Here is a 16,890-nt window from a genome sequence, read left to right as displayed (position 1 = left end):
AGAAGAGGGAGGGGCTGGGAAGGGTGAGTCAGCGGCAGAGAACTGGAGTCACTTGAGTGTGTATCCCATTCCCGCACAGCTTGGTGATCTTGCATAGGTGGGAGTTTTGTGGACGAATAAGGTGTAAATAAGGACACAAAGATCTGGAATGAAACAAAATGGAAAGCTAAAATACATATACATTTCTGAGGGCATCATTCTTGTGTTCAAATGCCTTCCTTGGGCCCAGAGTGAGAGCCCGGGGCATCGCCGCCCCGGGTGCAAAGACTGTTCCTCTGGAGACACTGCAGAGAGCCCATCTTTACACTCGACGTCCTGCTGAGGAGGTGGGACAGCCATGAGGCTAACGCTAGAAGTGGCTTCTTTCCTCTCTGGTTACCGTTTTTGTGGCATACGTACACCCGTAGGTGGAGAGTGGTTGATGGTGACCCTATGCTGACCAACAGCACAGGGGCCCTGGCGTTGCATCTGGGTATCCCATGACTGGGGGCTCCTGGGGCCGCCCACTCCTGCCATCAGCTGTGCTGTTTCTCTGCACAGGTATCTCCACCCGGACAGCGAGCCCTTGGAACTGGACTCACGCTTTTGGGAGCTCCGGGACAGCATCGTGCAGTGTGAGCTGCTCGTACTGCGGGTTCTGCGTTTCCAGGTCTCCTTCCAGCACCCTCACAAGGTATGTGCTGGGGGGGTCGCCAACAGTTCCCAGAGGCACGGAGCTATTTGCTTTTCCTCCAGAAAGTGCAGCCCCCTGAGCCTGGAGCCACGCGGGGCCCTGAGGAGAAGCAGTGACCGGCTCGGGCAGCCACTCTCGGGGTCCGTCAGGCAGCTCTAATTTCAGCTGCTGCCTTTCTGCCCGCTCAGCTGTGGCTGCAAGCCAGGATCTGCGTGCCCTCTGAAGCCCGTGCCCGTCCCCAGACCCGTATGAGTTGTTTGTTCGCTGAGCCACAGGGAGGCAGGGCCCGTTTCCTGACCTGCCGAGTCCCTGTGCCAGGAGTTGCTGCCCCGCCTCAGAGCTCACTCCCAGCTCAGCTGTGTGTACGAACCCACGAGAAAAGCCTGGTCACTCACCGTTCACAGCTAGGAGCGCGTTCGTCCCAACAGAAGAATTGCTTCAGAAAGCAGCAGAAGGGGCACGTGAACACTTAGAGCACTCGGAAAGACCCTGTGGGCAGCTGGAAAGGTGGCCTGCAGAGAGGCGGTGGGTGGGTGGGGGCTTGGGACGTGGGCCTTCCCGACCGCCTCCCTAGTCCCAGAGCCGCTGGTGGAGATTCCAAGCCGTAGCGTTTTCTGTCGGCGTGCGGTGCAGGGCTGCTCTCCTCAGTGGCACTCCCCGTGGGCTCAGGATAGCGTGGTGTTCGGGCAGAGGGGGAGCTGACAGACGGCCGAGCTGGAGGGCATTCAGAGGCCCTGGCGCCCTGAGAGCCAGTGTCCGGTGTCTGGCTGGCCCCTAGCCTCAGGCTGGACTGTGGGTGCCTTGCCCTGTCGTGCAGATCGGGACGCCGTTTCTGGAGTTTTAATGTTTGAGCTGGGCCAAGGGCATGAGGAGAATGATCGCTGATGGTGGCCAGCACAGGGCCACGTTGACGGAGAGGGGCAGTGGCGGGGTGGCCATGGAGAGCGGCCGAGCGGGTTTTGGGAGACGGGCCTGGAGGCTGAGAGCAGGCGGGCCTGAGGGGACCGCGGCGGGGCTGGAGGTGAACCTGGCAGGAGGGTGGGGCAAGGCCTGTGGAAGGCACTGGGGCTTTTTTCCAGTGACACCGGGAGGCGACATCCGATCTGTGGTGTACACACATCGTGACAGCTTAGGGGAGAGTGGCTGGTGGGCAGACAGGCCGCAGGCTCAAAGTAAAGGAGGCAGGTGACTGGGGGCCAGCTGACTGGCGTGTCTTTGCAGTACCTGCTCCACTACCTGTTGTCCGTCAAGAACTGGCTGAACCGTTACAGCTGGCAGCGGAGCCCCGTCTCCATCACCGCCTGGGCCCTGCTGCGGGACAGCTACCACGGGGGGCTGTGCCTCCGGTTCCAGGCTCAGCACATAGCCGTGGCGGTGCTCCACCTGGCCCTGCAGGCCTATGGGGTCGAGGTGCCCGCTGAGGCCGAGGCCGAGAAGCCATGGTGGCAGGTGAGGTGACTGCGTTGGCAGTCCCCCTTGGCGTGTGTCCCCCTCTTCTCTGCCTGAGGTCCCTGTACCTGGTGTCACATTTCTTTGTAGTAATTATCCACAAAGAAAGATACGGGCTACTTGGGAACCTTGAAGCTTGAGGATACTCTGTCCTAATAGTCTAAGGCAGGCTCTCGCCCTCGACACCGTGGACGTCCAGGGTCGGATGTAGGAGCAGGACAGCGCCAGACGTTGCCAAGTGCCTCGGGATAGGGATCGCCCCTGGTTGAGAACTACTGAGGTCAACCAAGCACTTTTTTTGAACTGAGTGGGAGCTTGTCGTAGATCCGAGGTTAATAAGTCTGGCTTCACGTCAGAAGACGTATAGGGGGTGCTCTAAAAAGACAGCGGTTGGTAGGTAGGTGGATAGATGATGTGTGGATGGATAGGTGATGGTGGATGGTGGGATGGAGAGGTGATGGGAAAGGAGGTAGCTGGATGATAGATGGGTGGGTGGATGCATAGATAGATAAGACAGATGACACCTCGCCGCCCCCAGACGTACTGAACGCCGAGAGCAGTTTGTCGAGAGCTGGGTGAAGTGTGCCTGTCAGAAAGGCTGCAGTCCTAGCGGGTTTCCCTGGGTAGTCCCACCGTTCCCTAAAATGGGATTTTGACATCATTCTCCGTTTTTCCTTTCCTGTACTTGAAGTTTGCCAGCCCTCTCTTCATGATACCTTTGTCCCTCCTTGTCCTACAATGAGATTCCATGTAAGCAGACTTGGAGGTGAAGGAAGGCTCCTCCTTTTTGGGCACCACCCCTCCCATGTGAACCCACAGTGGCTGCCTCCCCCTTCCTGAGGCTCCCTCCCCCGGCCTGCTCGCCCTTCCTGGGAGCTCACAGCTTCTTTCTGTGATTCACCGTCCTTTATTGCCTGTCTACCCCCCCCCCCCCAAGGCCCGGGACCTCGGCTGTTTCTTTTTGCCTTCCCCCCCCCCCCCCCCCCAAGGCCAGGGACCTTGGCTGTTTCATCAGCTGCCCCACACCCAGTGTCTGGGCAGGTGGGGGGCAAAGGGCGGCTGCGTGGACAAAAGCATTGCTCCGTGCCGGGCTTCTTGGGGACTTCCAGATCACGTGAGCCCCAGGTCCCCACTCTGTTGAATCAGGTGGCGGCGCAAGGGGCCGCTGCTTCCTGGCCCGTCCTGGGCTGCTTTCCTCTGCGTGTCCTCCCTGCTCTCCTTTCTCTTCACTTGTTCCTGACGGTGACCGGGGCTGGAGCTGCTGCAGCAAACCTCTCTGCCTCCTGCTTTCGGCCGTCACCTCTCACCCCTCGTGAGAGGAGAGCACGGGGAACAGCTCCGCCACGGGCCTCTTTTCTGGGCGACACACGCGTGCCCAGCAATCGTTCTCCCGGACGAGGCCCCGCCCCTCTGGGCGGTACACCCGCGCTTCGCTCGCTCTTGTCTTTCCGGGTGGCTCCGAGTTCCGTGCACGGGAGCGGCCGGGCATCCTTTGGGCATGTGAGGGCCGCTTGCCTGGTGCTGAGTGGCTGCTGACGAGCCGCCTGCCCAGCCCCGAGGTGCTGCCTCTAAATCGTGAGACATTCTTACTGCTCATCTGCTCTCAGCCACCACTTCTGTGAAGTCACCTGTCTGCCCTCGAGCGTGGCAGCGGTGGCAGCGGGGTGGCCATTTGTGCCCAGGTGCTTCGGGCCTCTGGGTGGATGAGGCTCTGGCTCTAAAGCAGTAGCGAGTTGTAGCAGGTGTCAGGATTCCCATCTTTTGAAGGCCGAGTCCCGTTCCGTGGTATGGCTGGACTGCGTCATGTTGGTTTGTTCCTCCACGGAGGGACACTTGGATTGTTTCCAGATTTTGGCACTGGACTACTTTTTTTTTTTTTAATATTTATTTATTTACGTGGCTGCGCCGGGTCTTAGTTGCGGCAGGCGGGCTCCTTAGTTGCAGCTCGCATGTGGGATCTAGTTCCCTGACCAGGGATCGAACCCGGGCCCCCTGCATTGGGAGCACACAGTCTTAACCACTGTGCCACCGGGGAAGTCCCGGCCCTGGACTACATTTTAACGGTCATTTCTTGGCTTGGGGTCTCCAAGAGCATACAGCTAGTGGACCCTGACAAGCAAGCCTGTATTTCTTTTCTTTTCTTTTTTTTTTTAACATCTTTATTGGAGTATAATTGCTTTCCAATGATGTGTTAGTTTTCTGCTTTATAACAAAGTGAATCAGTCATACATATACATATGTTCCCATATCTCTTCCCTCTTGCGCCTCCCTCCCTCCCACCCTCCCTAACCCACCCCTCTAGGTGGTCACAAAGCACGGAGCTGATCTCCCTGTGCTATGCAAGCCTGTATTTCTGAAGTATTTACTTTCCAACCAGAGTCCAGGGGGTGACGGCTGATCTTCCTGAGCCAGTGGTCGAGGGAGGGGCTGTTTCCAGGTCACTATCTCCCACCTGAAGTGACAGCCTGTGGAGAGTTCACGCTTCCTTTGGTGGCCGTGCAGGAGGGTGGACTCAGGTCCAGCTTTTGCCCCAGCTCAGCCCTGGGCCTTGGGCCTTCGTGGTACCTTGATTCCCCAGGCAGCAGCCCCCTGGCCCGGGGGCCACGGCATCCAACCAAGTGCTCCTTGTTTTGCTTTTTACTTGCCGTGTCATCAGGGGTCTCCAAGAGCATCTTCAGGCTCGCTGTGTTGCCGGGAAGACTCACAGAGTTCAGAAAAGCCGTTATGCTCGTGGCTATGGGAGTTCGGGTTAGTTACCGGGGAAGAATACAGGTTGAAATCAGCAAAGATAAAAGGAACGGAAGACAGGTCCAGGAGAGACCAGATATGAGCTCCCAGGTCCCTTGGCCCTGGGCAAACCGAGACCCTCTCATCAGGCAGGGGCCTAGAGTTCCCCTCCCAGGAGCCAGGCCAGGACCAGACCTTCCTTGGGAGCTGCAGAGTTAAGCCCTCTTCATTTGGGCCCCTGGGGACTCACGTTGCAATTTTATAAGCTCTGTGGCACAGTCAAGTGGCGGTCTGGGGACTTCCCTGGCGGTCCAGTGGTTAGGACTCAGTGCTCTCACTGCCAGGGCCCGGGTTCAATCCCTGGTCGGGGAACTAAGATCCAGCAAAGCTGTGCAGCGTGGCCAAAAAAAAAAAAAAAAAAAACATGAGACCTCCCTCCAATGAATATTCCCTGTGGTCTGAGGTTCTCTGTTAGTCTAGTGGTTCAGACTTGGAGCTACCACCCCGTCCGACCCCTGGCTCATGAACCAAGATCCTGCAAGGCACGTGGGGGGGCAAAAAAAAAAAAAAAAAAAAAAGAAAAGAAAAAATGACGCGTTCTGGTCCAGGCTAGAGAGCAGGTCCACGTGTTCCCTAGGGGTTGGCCTAGGGTAGAGTGGGGTCCAGGAGACCTAGCCTATTTCTGGAAATGAACTCCCCACCCCTGCTCCCATACCCAGAGACTGTGGACCTGAGAGCTCCAGGGGGAGGCAGGAGCCTGTCACCAGCTTCCCATGTAACCCAGGACAAGTCCCCTCTCCTGTAATGAGTTGGATGATCACCACAGCCTCTTCCATCTGGAATGTTCTCTGCTTTGTGATCAGCCTCGGCAGGCTGGACCTGAACCGGCTGTGCAGAGAGCCACCCTCGTTTCCAGTAGCCGAGTCCCCATGCCATCCCCCACCCCTGTGCGCTGTGATTCTGTGCTTAGTGGCGGCGCCTTGGTTAACCGAGAGGGAGTCTAACCGGAACCTGTTTTCCTTCTCCTTTCTAGGTGTTTAGTGAAGACCTTACCAAGCCAATCATTGATAACATTGTGTCTGATCTCATTCAGATTTATACCATGGACACAGAGATCCCCTAAGGCCCTGGTCCAGGCCTGCCCAAAGAGAAGTCCGTGACGCTCGGCAGCCTGGGGATGGCACCGCCACAGGGCCGTGAACGCCGGCCCCCAGAGGACCAGCTGGAAGGGCTGGTGAAGGCGATGACTGTCCCCGGCAGCCGTGGTCTGGACAGTGACAGGAGCCACGCCTCCAGCGGGCGGGCTGGGAGTTCACCGCGAGGGGCTGCCGAGGCCAGGCGCCGCGTCTGCTTTTGTCCTTTGAGAGGACCTGACTGCCGTGGAGGGTGACGTCATCGGAAGGAAAATCAAAGGAAGGATGGGACTGCGCCCCTGGGGATTTTTTTAAAGCCTGATTTATAGAATGAATGAATGTGCAACATAGATGGAACTTTATTTTCTGTAATAAAAGATACTAATGAACTGGGACACCCGGTGTTTGCTCTCTAGCCCGTGCTGCCCTGGGGGGTTTGTGGGTGCCATCCAGACTCGATTTCCCCTCAAAGGCTCCCCAGGTGGAAGTGCCTGGGGTAGGCCCTCCACCACTTCTGGAAGGTAGGATGGCACAGCGTGTGCTCGAGTCACAATGACGTCCCCTAGAAGGGCCCACGTGTCCTCCCTCCTCTGCTGGGACCCTTGCAGGGTTTGGCAATCATTCTGCTTGGCGAGTGAAGTTAGTTACATCTTGGAAAGAGGGGTTAAGGAGTATCATTTGAGTTCAAGAAGACCAAAATGTATCTAGAAAGTTACAACTTTTTATTAATGCCAAGACAGTGAGTCAAGATGCCGAGCCTAGGGAATCTCAGAGCCGTGCCCCGCCCCCCGACTCCCACTCAAATGGCACCTGCTTCAGGAAGGACTGCTCTTGGGTGCGCCCTGGGGGAAAGAGGCCAGCCTGGGCGGTTCTCCCTGGGAACCCTCGCTGGGCTCGACGCATGCTGGTAGGACCATCCTTCAACACACGATGGCATGGGGGCTGGGGGACTGTCCCAGGCACTTCACCACATTTGCGAGGTTGTCACCAGGGGAGCGCAGGCTCTGGCCACCGGCCGCCATGCCCTCTGGCACCCACAGGTACGGGGGCTGGTTGGCACGCCCAGGGTCCACTGGGTGAGGGGCACAGGGAGGGGTCACTCATGGGTGACAAGTCAGGCAGTAGGGCTTGCTTGAGTTTGCAAAGTGATTGTGTTATTTGTCTTTAGGGTGAAGGATATGAGTAAATGTAAAGTGATAAATGTTTGATCCTTCCTTGGCCTGTCAAGCCAGAGGAAGGAGGGGGCAAAGCAGGTTCTATGTGGGGCTCGGCCCATCTCTTCTTTTCCAGCTGGGATGGGGAGTGGCATCCCCCAAAGACATGTTCACGTCCTAAAGCCCCGGAACCTGTGCATGGGACCTTATTTAGAGATAGTCTTAGATGCGATTCTACGGGAGTAGGGTGACCAGTCCAATACGCCTGGTGTCTATGAGAAGAGGAGAGAGACACAGAGATAGGCCTGTGCAGAGGGAGAATACCAGGTGAAGACAGACTCACAGGGACAAGGCCCTGTGATGACGGAGGCAGAGACTAGAGTGATGTGTCTACAAGCCAAGGACTGCCGGTGATGCCAGAAGCTGGAAAAAACTAGAATCTTCCCCTAGAGGCTGCAGAGGGTACGTGGCCCTGCCACACCTTGATTTCAGACTTCTGATCTCCAGAACTGGGAGAGAAGAAACGCCTGTGCTTTAGCGCCCCCCATCTTCCGGTTTGTGGCACTTTGTTACAGCAGCCTAGGAAACTCACACGTGGGCCTGCCCCCAACTCATGGCACCCACCCGCCCCCCAAAGGACCATGTGAGGCCAGCAGAAAGACAGATGCACAGACTCTGGGCATTGGAAGTCCCCACTAATCAGAGTCCATTCAAGGAGGATTTGAGAACCCAGGGAAACACAAGCCTAGATTCCTGGAGGTGGCAGGGACCAGGGTTTCCCTGATTCAGCCCCTCTCCTCGGGCAGGTGAACTTCCTCAGTATCCCTTTTGCTACTTGATGGCCCAGTGCTTTAGTCTAATCTAGAGCAGTGGACACCAGACCTGGAGGGGTCCCCACTCCTCCCAGCCCTGGGGGCCGTAAAAACGTGTAGTCCCATTCAGAGCTTCAGTCAGGAGGGGGTGGCACTGGGCTCTGTAAAGCTCCCCCAGAGGCTCACGAGGCCCAGCCAGGTTCGATGCCACATATTTGCCTGCCTTCAGAGGCTCCAGGGAGGGCCCAGTTAGAACAAGCTTATCCTTCCCTGGTGGCGCAGTGGTTAAGAATCCGCCTGCCAACGCAGGGGTCACGGGTTCAAGGCCTGGTCCGGGAAGATCCCACATGCCTCGGAGCATCTAAGCCCGTGCACCACAACTACTGAGCCTGTGCTCTAGAGCCCGCGAGCCACAACTACTGAGCCCACGTGCCACAACTACTGAAGCCCGCGTGCCTAGAGCCCGTGCTCCGCAAAAAGAGAAGCCACCGCAATGAGAAGCCCGCGCACGGCAACGAAGAGTAGCCCCCACTTGCCGCAGCTAGAGAAAGCCCGCGTGCAGCAACAAAGACCCAACGCAGCCAAAAAATAAATAAATAAATAAATAAACAAATTTATTTTAAAAAACCAAAACAAAACAAGCCCATCAGGGGATGTAAAATGGTGCAGCCTCTATGGAAAACTGCATGGTGGCTCCTCAAAAATTTAAACAATTACCGTAGGACCCGGCAATCCCACACCTGGGTACATGCCCAAAAGAACTGGAAGTAGGCTCTCTAAGAGATCTGCGCGTCCATGTTCACAGCAGCATTATTCACAATAACTAAAACATGAAAGCAACCCAAGTGTCCATCAATGGATGAATGGACAAACAAGATGTGGTCCATCCAATCAGTGGAACGTTATTCAGCCTTAAAAAGGAAGGTCGTTCTGACACCTGCTACAACATGGCTGGACCTACAAGGCATCATGGTCAGGGAAATCAGCCAGACACGAAGGATGGATACTGTATGACTCCGCTTGTATGAGCTGCTTAGAGCCGTCAGATTCCTAGAGACAGAAAGTAGGATGGGGGGGCGCGGGCTGGGGGGGACGGGCTGGGGGAGGGGTAGGGGGGCTAGTGTCTAATGGGGACAGAGTTTCCCTTGGGGAAGATGAACAGTTCTAGAGATGGATGGTGGGGATGGCCGCACACCAACCTGAGTGTACTTAATGCCGCCCAGCTGGGCGCTGAAAAATGGTCAACGTGGCAAACTTGATGTTATCTGTACTTTTCCACAATAAAAAACGAAGCCGTCTGCATGTGTGCCAGGGTTCTGGCATTTGGGTAGCGTTCCCTGCTCCCACCCTCCTCTGAGGATGCCACTCTGGAGATTCAGGTCAGGCCCTTCCAGGTCAAGACAGTTTGAGGCCCACCATGCGAGCCTGACCCCACAGGGAGGTCGAACCCTCTCCTTCTTCCATTAGGATTGGCAAGGTGGCCACAACCCCAGGGGAGCCCTGCTGTCCCCCGGGGCTCACCCCAGCTTGGTAAAGGGACGAAGACGCTTCTCTTTAGGTCTGGAGGAGAATTCACCAAATAATAAATCACACACGCTACCCAGACTGAGATTGTGGGAGCCTCTCATTTTTCTTTTTCAATACACAGAAATTTTGGTCTATTCTTTAAATTAGGAAGTTCAACTACAGACTTTAAATTATTATGCATCTGTGGTCTTCCTCATTAAGATATTTTTGTTCATCTTTATAACAGGCAGATAAAAATGTAAAACAGATTTAATAACTCAACACAGTTGACCAAGCCATTCCATATAAGATAATGCTGTAGAGAGAGGGGCTTCCCAACGAGATAGGGCCCCTGGCCTGAAGATGCACAGAAATGAGAGCAGCGATCTGCACCCCACACCCCACGGAAAGGCAACCTAGGGACTAAACAATCGCCGTGTACAGGAGGCAACTTTGGACAGCAGCAGCAAGCCTTTGTGTCTACAACAGAGGATGAAAAGAAGCCCATGAGCATAGCATTACTCAGTGTATATTCTTCAATTTAAACATTTCCAATTTCAGTTCTTGTCTAAGAACACACAGACCCTCAACAAATTGAGTTGCCCTGTTTGTTGTTGTTTAAACAAGGACATTAGGGAACAATTTACAAATGGGTAACATTCTCAATGTGCCCTTTGGAAGAAAGGGATGGCTTTAAGTTATCGGTAGCTGGCATTTGAAGTGGGATTTGCTTTTCTAACCGACATTCCTTTGCCCGGGGTGACATGGCATTAATGTTAACAGTGGGGACCGAGCACGCTTGGCACGCCGCCTGCCCGGAGGCACACAGACACAAGTGGAGGCAAGGCGAGCCCTGGCCAGGGGCTGCGGGATGGGCACGGGATGGGCGAACCAGCCTTGCCACTGGTCCAGCTGCTGCTCAACTGCTGAGCGAGCCCCTCCACCCCTCAGCTCCCAGCTGTCCCCCAGTGGCTCAGCCCCAGGCCCGAGCGACAGGCACCTGTACTAGCCGTGGCTGGACCCCAACCTCCTCCCTGCAAAATGTGAGACAGAAGAATGCTGAAGGTAAAAGAACCTCTGCTTTTTCTGCATTTCCCACCCCGGTTGTCGCGCATTCGAGGAAAACTGAGGCTTGGCACGCCGCATGCCCACACTGCCAGGAGAGGCTCCCGAGGGAACCGTCTGGGGAGCCCAGGCCCAGCTCTCCCCACCTGCAGACCAGGTGCTCAGCCGATGACGTGGCAGAGCTGACCTCCTCAGCCTTCCACACTCGCCATTATAGCAACAGAGACGAGGGACCATCGCTCCTAGGGGTTTGGCCTCCCCAGGGTCGCCGTAGGCGGCTACAGACCCAAATCCATGCCCTTGTGGGTCACAGTTTTCCTTGAACGAGAACACCGGGATCCGAAGAGTGCTTTGCGCTTTGGCGGGTGGTGACCGAGAACTTTTCCCAGTCGCTTTATGGGCGTCTCAGCGACAGCTTCTTGGCATTTGCCAAAGCAGAGCGGGGGTCCAGGTGGAGGCGCCCAGGGGGCTGGGGTCTGCGCTGTGGCCGTGCCGGCTCCTCCTGGGTTTGGATGGAGCGTCTGTCTCCACTTTCTTTCTGACTCTCTGCATTCTTCCCCACCTCCACCCATGGACCTGGCTCTCCTGGGGCTGCTCTGGGGATTCCGGACCATCCCAGGAGGTCAGGCATGGCAGGTGGCCTGGCTTCGGCTCTTGAAGTCGCGGCTCTGACAAAGAAAGCCTCTACCCACTGGCCATATTTCAGGACTTGCAATTGGAGTCGGAACCAAAGGAAACCGAAAGCAAAACTCCCCCTTCGGCCTACTGGAGGGAATCATTCTCGTCAATACTTTGGTATTTTCCTTTTAAATAAAAATTCCATCGAATGGTGTTTTTTTCTCTATAGGCAGGGGTCTCAAAGTGCAAATGTTCCAGCTGTTCCAACTGTAATCGCTCCGGCCTCGCGCCTGCCTTCCCAGGAGCTGTGCTGGGAGTACGGAGGATGGAGGGGACTGGGGGGAGGGGAGCAGTGCGGGGGAGGGGCGTCCCAAGCAACCAGAAGGATATTCTTGCGGTCTAGTTCCCTGAAAAAAACCCTGCCGCGATAAATAATGAAATCTTAAAATGAAAACACCCGATAAGAGAAATGGAAATATCATGCCGATAAATAGTTCCTTATTCTTTAGATATGCATCTGGTCCTATGTGCACGTACACGTCTATACGCGCACACACGTGGCTACGCACACACGCACACACAGGCTGACTGCACGCATCCTGGGGAGGGGGTGTTGGGCCGGTGGACCATCTGGGTGGGAGCATCCTTCCTGCAGAGCGGTGCTCGCCTGTTGTACCCGTTGATCCAACTGCTCTGCAGCAGGTGCCACGAAGCTCTCAATAAACCGAAACCAGCCCTCTGCCGCACTGCACAGCCCAAACAGGGACCATCTGGTGGAATTACAGTGTTCGTTTAAAAAAGCTTCCATAGAAAAAGGGGGGAACACGACTGTTCTTGGTCTCTCCTTCCTCCTCCTTCCCCTTCCTGGTCCTCCTGAGTAAGAAGCCTAGAATGCATTGGCTTCTGGCAGGTGCCTTCGAGCATCTTCAGCGGCCTGGCGGGCCCTCCTCGTGGCCGGTGCCCTCGCCCGGCCCGCCCGGGTGCGTGTGTGTGCGGGGAGTGCGCGTGCCGTGCCGAGAGCAGTTCTGCTTAGAGGGACGTCTCCACGCTGTGGAGCGGGCTCCCGGGGCGGGAAGAAAACACTGACGAGGTAGCTGACTTGGTGCCGCGCGTAGTCAGGTAGACGCCGCTGTCTATAGCGTTGTTGTTCTGGTTGGGGGAGGGCGGGGGCGGGGCCCGCAGGCGCTCCTCGTTCTCGTCCACGTCCGTGTCATCGATGAGTGGGATGTTGTGGGTGTAGTCATTGATCAGAAACTCGGGCGTCGCCATGAAATTATGGATGGAGGTCTTGGATTCAGGTTTCTCCAGGCCTTCGTAGAGGGAGCTACGGAATGCTTTCACCACCCGGATCTGGAGGGGGAGGGGGAGGGCCAGTGAGCAGGAGGGAGGGCGGGGAGGGCGAGGAAGGGAGAGGGAAGGAGGCCATCAGCGGTGAGTGCCGCCCACACCCACGGCAGGGGTCACTGCATGACAAACGTCTGTCTTTTGCCCCGCTGCGGTCTCCCTCCCGTCACCTGATGCACATGCGGGACAAATGGCAGTGGCTTTCTCTAGGCTGACCTGGGCAGATACTCTGGAACTCAGGAGCAATGGATTCACGGGACTCCTGGCTGCTCCCTCCCACCCCTTCCCCTGCACTGGGGCGGGAATTCCAACGTGGGAGCCCAGAAAGGTGACTGGGCAAAGGGACAGTGCTGGACACTGGGCTCTCCACTTTCTCTTCCCAGAGAGTCCGCAGAACTTTCTGGCAAGAGAAAGTCCCCAGCCTGTGGGCACACTGCAGGCCTTTCTCGCGTTGGTTCCCCTCCCTGGTTTCTCAGCGCCCTCTCCTCTGTCCCCCGGCTCCTGTGGCATCAGCCCATGCTGGCCAGGCCCAGACACATCTGCCCATCACTCTCCGTGCTGCTAAGTCCAACAGCCCTTCTGTGTCTCCATCTTACTTGATCCCCCAGGGGCCGCCTGCCCCTCTTTCTGGGAACTTCTCCTGGCCCCCCTGACACTGCCCCTGTCTGGCCCTCCTCCTACCTCACCGGTTTCTCTGTCTTCACCTCCTCCACTGCTTGTGACTCTGTCCCAGAGCCCCGGCCTGTCCCTGTCCCCCTCCTCCCTGTGCACACCCCCAGGCTCACCTCCTCGCCCTGGCCACAGCTCTGGGCTCATCTGGCTATAACCATGGACTGCGGCCCAGGCCCCTCATCAGAGCTCCAGGCCTAAGAGCCTACCAGTCCCCCATCTGGAGGCATCTGAGATGGAAAATGGCCCCATTTTTAATTTACACCGACCAAGCCTGTCCTGCTCGGATGCCCTGATTCACCAGCTGGATGTGTTTGATCTGCTCGTCATTTCCCTTCTCAGACCCTTCCATCCTGCATCTCCTGCCATCAGAGACCCTTTGTAGTCTGCCGATACCGCCTCTCCAGCCTTTCTCACCCTCCTCCTTTTCACTCTCCAAACCACACGACTTCTTTCAGTCCCTGGAATTTGGTTGGGGGCCATATGCTTCCCCCACTCACATTTGCTACACCTTGTTCCCTGGCTGCCCCACTGGCATCTGCAGACCTCAGATCAGCACAAGTGCCCCCTGGGAAAAAGCTTCCCACAATGCCCTGCTCCCCAGCTACCGAGGCCCCAGCTGAGCTCAGGCACCCCTGACCTCCGCACCTCCCGCAGGACCCCGCTTTCAGAACGAGCCCCTCGGCCTCCGCTGGCTGCCCTGCCTTCACCTCCACATGTGCTCAAGTCTCCTCAGTTTGCTGCCTCTCTCTGCTCCTTCCTTGGGCCCCCAGCCTGGGCTCCCTCATGTTTCTAGAAGGCAGAATGGATGGGAAGCCTTCAGCTGGGCCCCACACTAGCCAGCTGGCCCTGTGCTGAGATGGGGAGACCAGAGCCTCCCCATGTGAGTGGGTGGACACAAAGTGAGTTCTAAAGCCATTTCCAGGTCCAAGGTTCTAGGGTTGGGTTTTCTTGGTTTAGACAAGGTGTTGGCAAACTGTGGCCCAAGAGCTAACTCTGGCCCTCAACCTGGTTTTATAGATAAGTAGATAAAGTCTTATTGGGTACACGGCCATGCCGTGTGCTCTGAAGGACATGTCCAATGTTCATTGCTGCCCCCTGGTTTAGACCATGAATCCCTTTCAACCCTCCAGTGTCTGGATCCCGGGGTCAGCCAAGCTCAGTGCTCCTAGGTCAGTTTAAACCAGGAGAACCTCACAATCAAAAGGAAAAAAAAAAAAAAAAAAAAAAAAAAAATGAGCCCAAGGGCTCCATAAAATTGGAATTTTCTGATTCCATATCTTAAATCCATTTAGGATTTTCTCTGAATTTGTTAAAGCCACATCTTCCAGATCGTAGATGGCCATCATTTGCTGTCAGCCCCTTCATTCCCCAGACTGGCTTCTGAGATCGGGGTGACACAGAAATTGACAATCAATCATTTGCCATTTTTAATGGAAAGAAACAATTCACTTTTTGTAGCCATGGCAGATGTGGCCTCATGATTTGGGCCTTTTCTGGTGCCAGGATTGTGGGAGAGCCAACGGGACACTGGCTGTGGCTGTATAGTGGTGGAGAATCTAGTCCGGCAGTCAGCCACCCCCTCAAGCCACAGAAATGGGAACAAGCGGCGTGCTGCCGCCCTTGGCCCTGGAGGCCTTTGTGGTAAGTTTGCCAGCAGTGCCCCGGTGCCCCTGGCTACATCCTTTCCCCTCACCTGGACCTGGGTCACATGATCAGGCCAGGCCCCTGCTCAAACTCATCCCCGGCTCCCCCAGAGGGTGGCCGGCTCTTCCCTCCCCAGCTTCTGTCGCTCTGGCCTGGAAGGCTCCTTCAGGGCCCTCCTCCCGGGTGTAATCAAAGACTCACTTTGATGCCCCTCACTAGCCTCGTTTGCTGCCTGGCGCCAGAGCCTGGCGCAGAGCGGCCGCTCAATCACCAACAGAAGGTGCCAGGGCTGCCCACTGCAACGTGCGCCGTTGGCTTGAGTCATCCTGAGTGTCTTACAGCTGACGGTGAGTCAGCTTCCCTCCAGCTTCCATTTCCCTGCATGCAAATCTTGGGCTCTTAACACATGGCCTGGGATTGGTCTTATGATGGGGCGTTTTCAGGCCACTCCACGCTGAAGGGCACAGTCAACCCCCGGGACACGGGTTTGGTGGGAACTGGGAAATGTTTCTAAGAGAGGGCCACCCTGGAGGCCTGAGCTCGCACTTGGGAGTCTGAGGACATCCCCACCGTGGGGTTTAGCGCGTCCCTGCGAAAGCCTGGTCACAGCTGGGTGGGTCCAGCGCTCTTCCCCAGTGCGTGACCCTTACTGCCTCCTGAAGCTCCTCTCCTGGCCTGGGACTGTCCCAGGGGCCAGGGCAGGGTCCTCAGGCCACCTGTCCATCTCTAGGACGCCCAAAAGGATGTCATTGTCCTCAAGGCTGTGAGTGCCGCCCACAGCGCACAGCCCACCTCGACACCACCAATGCCCCCTGCACCGCCTCCGCCTGCATCTGCTGCTCCTGTACCTCCCGTCGATGGCTAATGGGCCTCTCGAACTGGAGGAGGTCCAGGAGGACCAGGAGCCTTGCCCCCCGCCGACCCTGCCCCTCGCCTAGTCTTTGCATCCTGGTGCAGGGCTCTGGCTGAGACTTGGAGGCACAGACCCAGTGCCGTACATCAGCGTGTCTTGTGGCCCCTCTTTCCCGAACCTCTCCAGAGTGGAGCCGTCCCCGCCTCAAGCGCTGCGGCTGCGTTTCCCCGCAACCCCCGAGCGCAGAGACGCCCGCTGCCTGGTCCCTGGATCTTTCCCGGGCTCCAGCCTGCGTGGCTGCCGTCCCTGGGGTCTCTGGTCCTTCTCTCTGACCGCTGAGTCAGGCCCTGCCCTCGCTGTGTAGCAGGCAGGGACTCCAAACATCCCAGCAGCTGCTGAAGCTGCTCCGGGTCCTGACTGGTGGTGCTCACACTGGTCTGTGCAGTGTGGGACGCCCCCAAGTCCAGGTTACTGTAAGAGAATCTAAAGGTAAAGAAAGACGTGAAAAGCACCGGCCAGTAAAGAGGACCTCTAGATTACAGCCAACCAAGAGCAGGTCTGGCTGGGGCTGGGGGCTGTCCCACGGCTTCCCTCCGCTTTCCGAGTGAGGCCTGCTGCGCCCCAGCGCCTGGCCTCTGACGCCGCGGCCGGCTTCCTCCTTCGCTGTCAGCTCCGTCCCCCTCGTCTAGGTTATTCTTTGCCCCTCCCTCGGGGCTGCAACCCCTCCAGCTGTTGGTACGCAGGGGCCCTGTTCTCTTCTGCCCCCACTCCCCAGGGACCTCTCCGTTGGGCGCCCCGTGGCCCCCCCCACACCGCACCCCTGCTTCCAGGTCCCCCTGCTGCTGCCCATCCCCTATCGTGGCCAAGGGCCCCAGGGTCGTCTGGGCCTGTTCTCCGTCCACATCCATGCATTTCCTGGGTGCTTCTAGCCATCTGCCTGCTAAGGAGCTCCCACCTCAAAGTCCAGACTCGGGGATCTGCCTGCTCCTTCAACTGTACCTCCCAACCCCCACGTCTCCTCCCTTGTCTCCCTGTTGCCACCCTTGACGTCCACAGTCTCTTCTCGGCATGGCAGCCTGAGCAATCTTTTCCAGCGGAAGTCAGAGCGTGTCGCACCTTCCGCTGGTCCAAACACTTCAGTGGCTGTGTCTCCCTCAAAGGAGAAGTCCTGCCAGGGCCTGCCTCGGGCCATTCTCTTCCTCTTTCTCCTTTACCCTCTCCAGCCTCCCGGCTCTTCCTC

At 56.9% G+C, this 16,890-nt stretch overlaps 2 protein-coding genes across 5 annotated transcripts in view; one reads left to right on the top strand and one right to left on the bottom strand.

The window, feature by feature from the left end:
• The window catches only part of CCNQ (cyclin Q), a 10,209-nt gene extending 4,237 nt beyond the window's left edge, over nucleotides 1–5,972 (top strand). For both annotated transcript variants that reach the window (XM_007456638.1, XM_007456637.1), the window contains 3 exons: nucleotides 541–673; nucleotides 1,895–2,122; nucleotides 5,943–5,972. In XM_007456638.1, the coding sequence (XP_007456700.1) occupies nucleotides 541–673; nucleotides 1,895–2,122; nucleotides 5,943–5,972 (391 nt within the window). The remainder of the gene's footprint in view (nucleotides 1–540; nucleotides 674–1,894; nucleotides 2,123–5,942) is intronic.
• A 6,194-nt stretch (nucleotides 5,973–12,166) lies between these two features.
• Nucleotides 12,167–16,890, bottom strand: part of ATP2B3 (ATPase plasma membrane Ca2+ transporting 3) — a 41,855-nt gene continuing 37,131 nt past the window's right edge. For all 3 annotated transcript variants that reach the window (XM_007456635.1, XM_007456634.1, XM_007456636.1), the window contains one exon: nucleotides 12,167–12,487. In XM_007456635.1, the coding sequence (XP_007456697.1) occupies nucleotides 12,167–12,487 (321 nt within the window). The remainder of the gene's footprint in view (nucleotides 12,488–16,890) is intronic.

This window comes from Lipotes vexillifer, unplaced genomic scaffold (genome assembly GCF_000442215.2).
Source record: "Lipotes vexillifer unplaced genomic scaffold, Lipotes_vexillifer_v1.1 scaffold899, whole genome shotgun sequence".
Classification (NCBI taxonomy): Eukaryota; Metazoa; Chordata; class Mammalia; order Artiodactyla; family Lipotidae; genus Lipotes; species Lipotes vexillifer.
The sequence above is the reverse complement of the archived record's forward strand: the minus strand, read 5'-3'. Positions and strand labels throughout refer to the sequence as shown.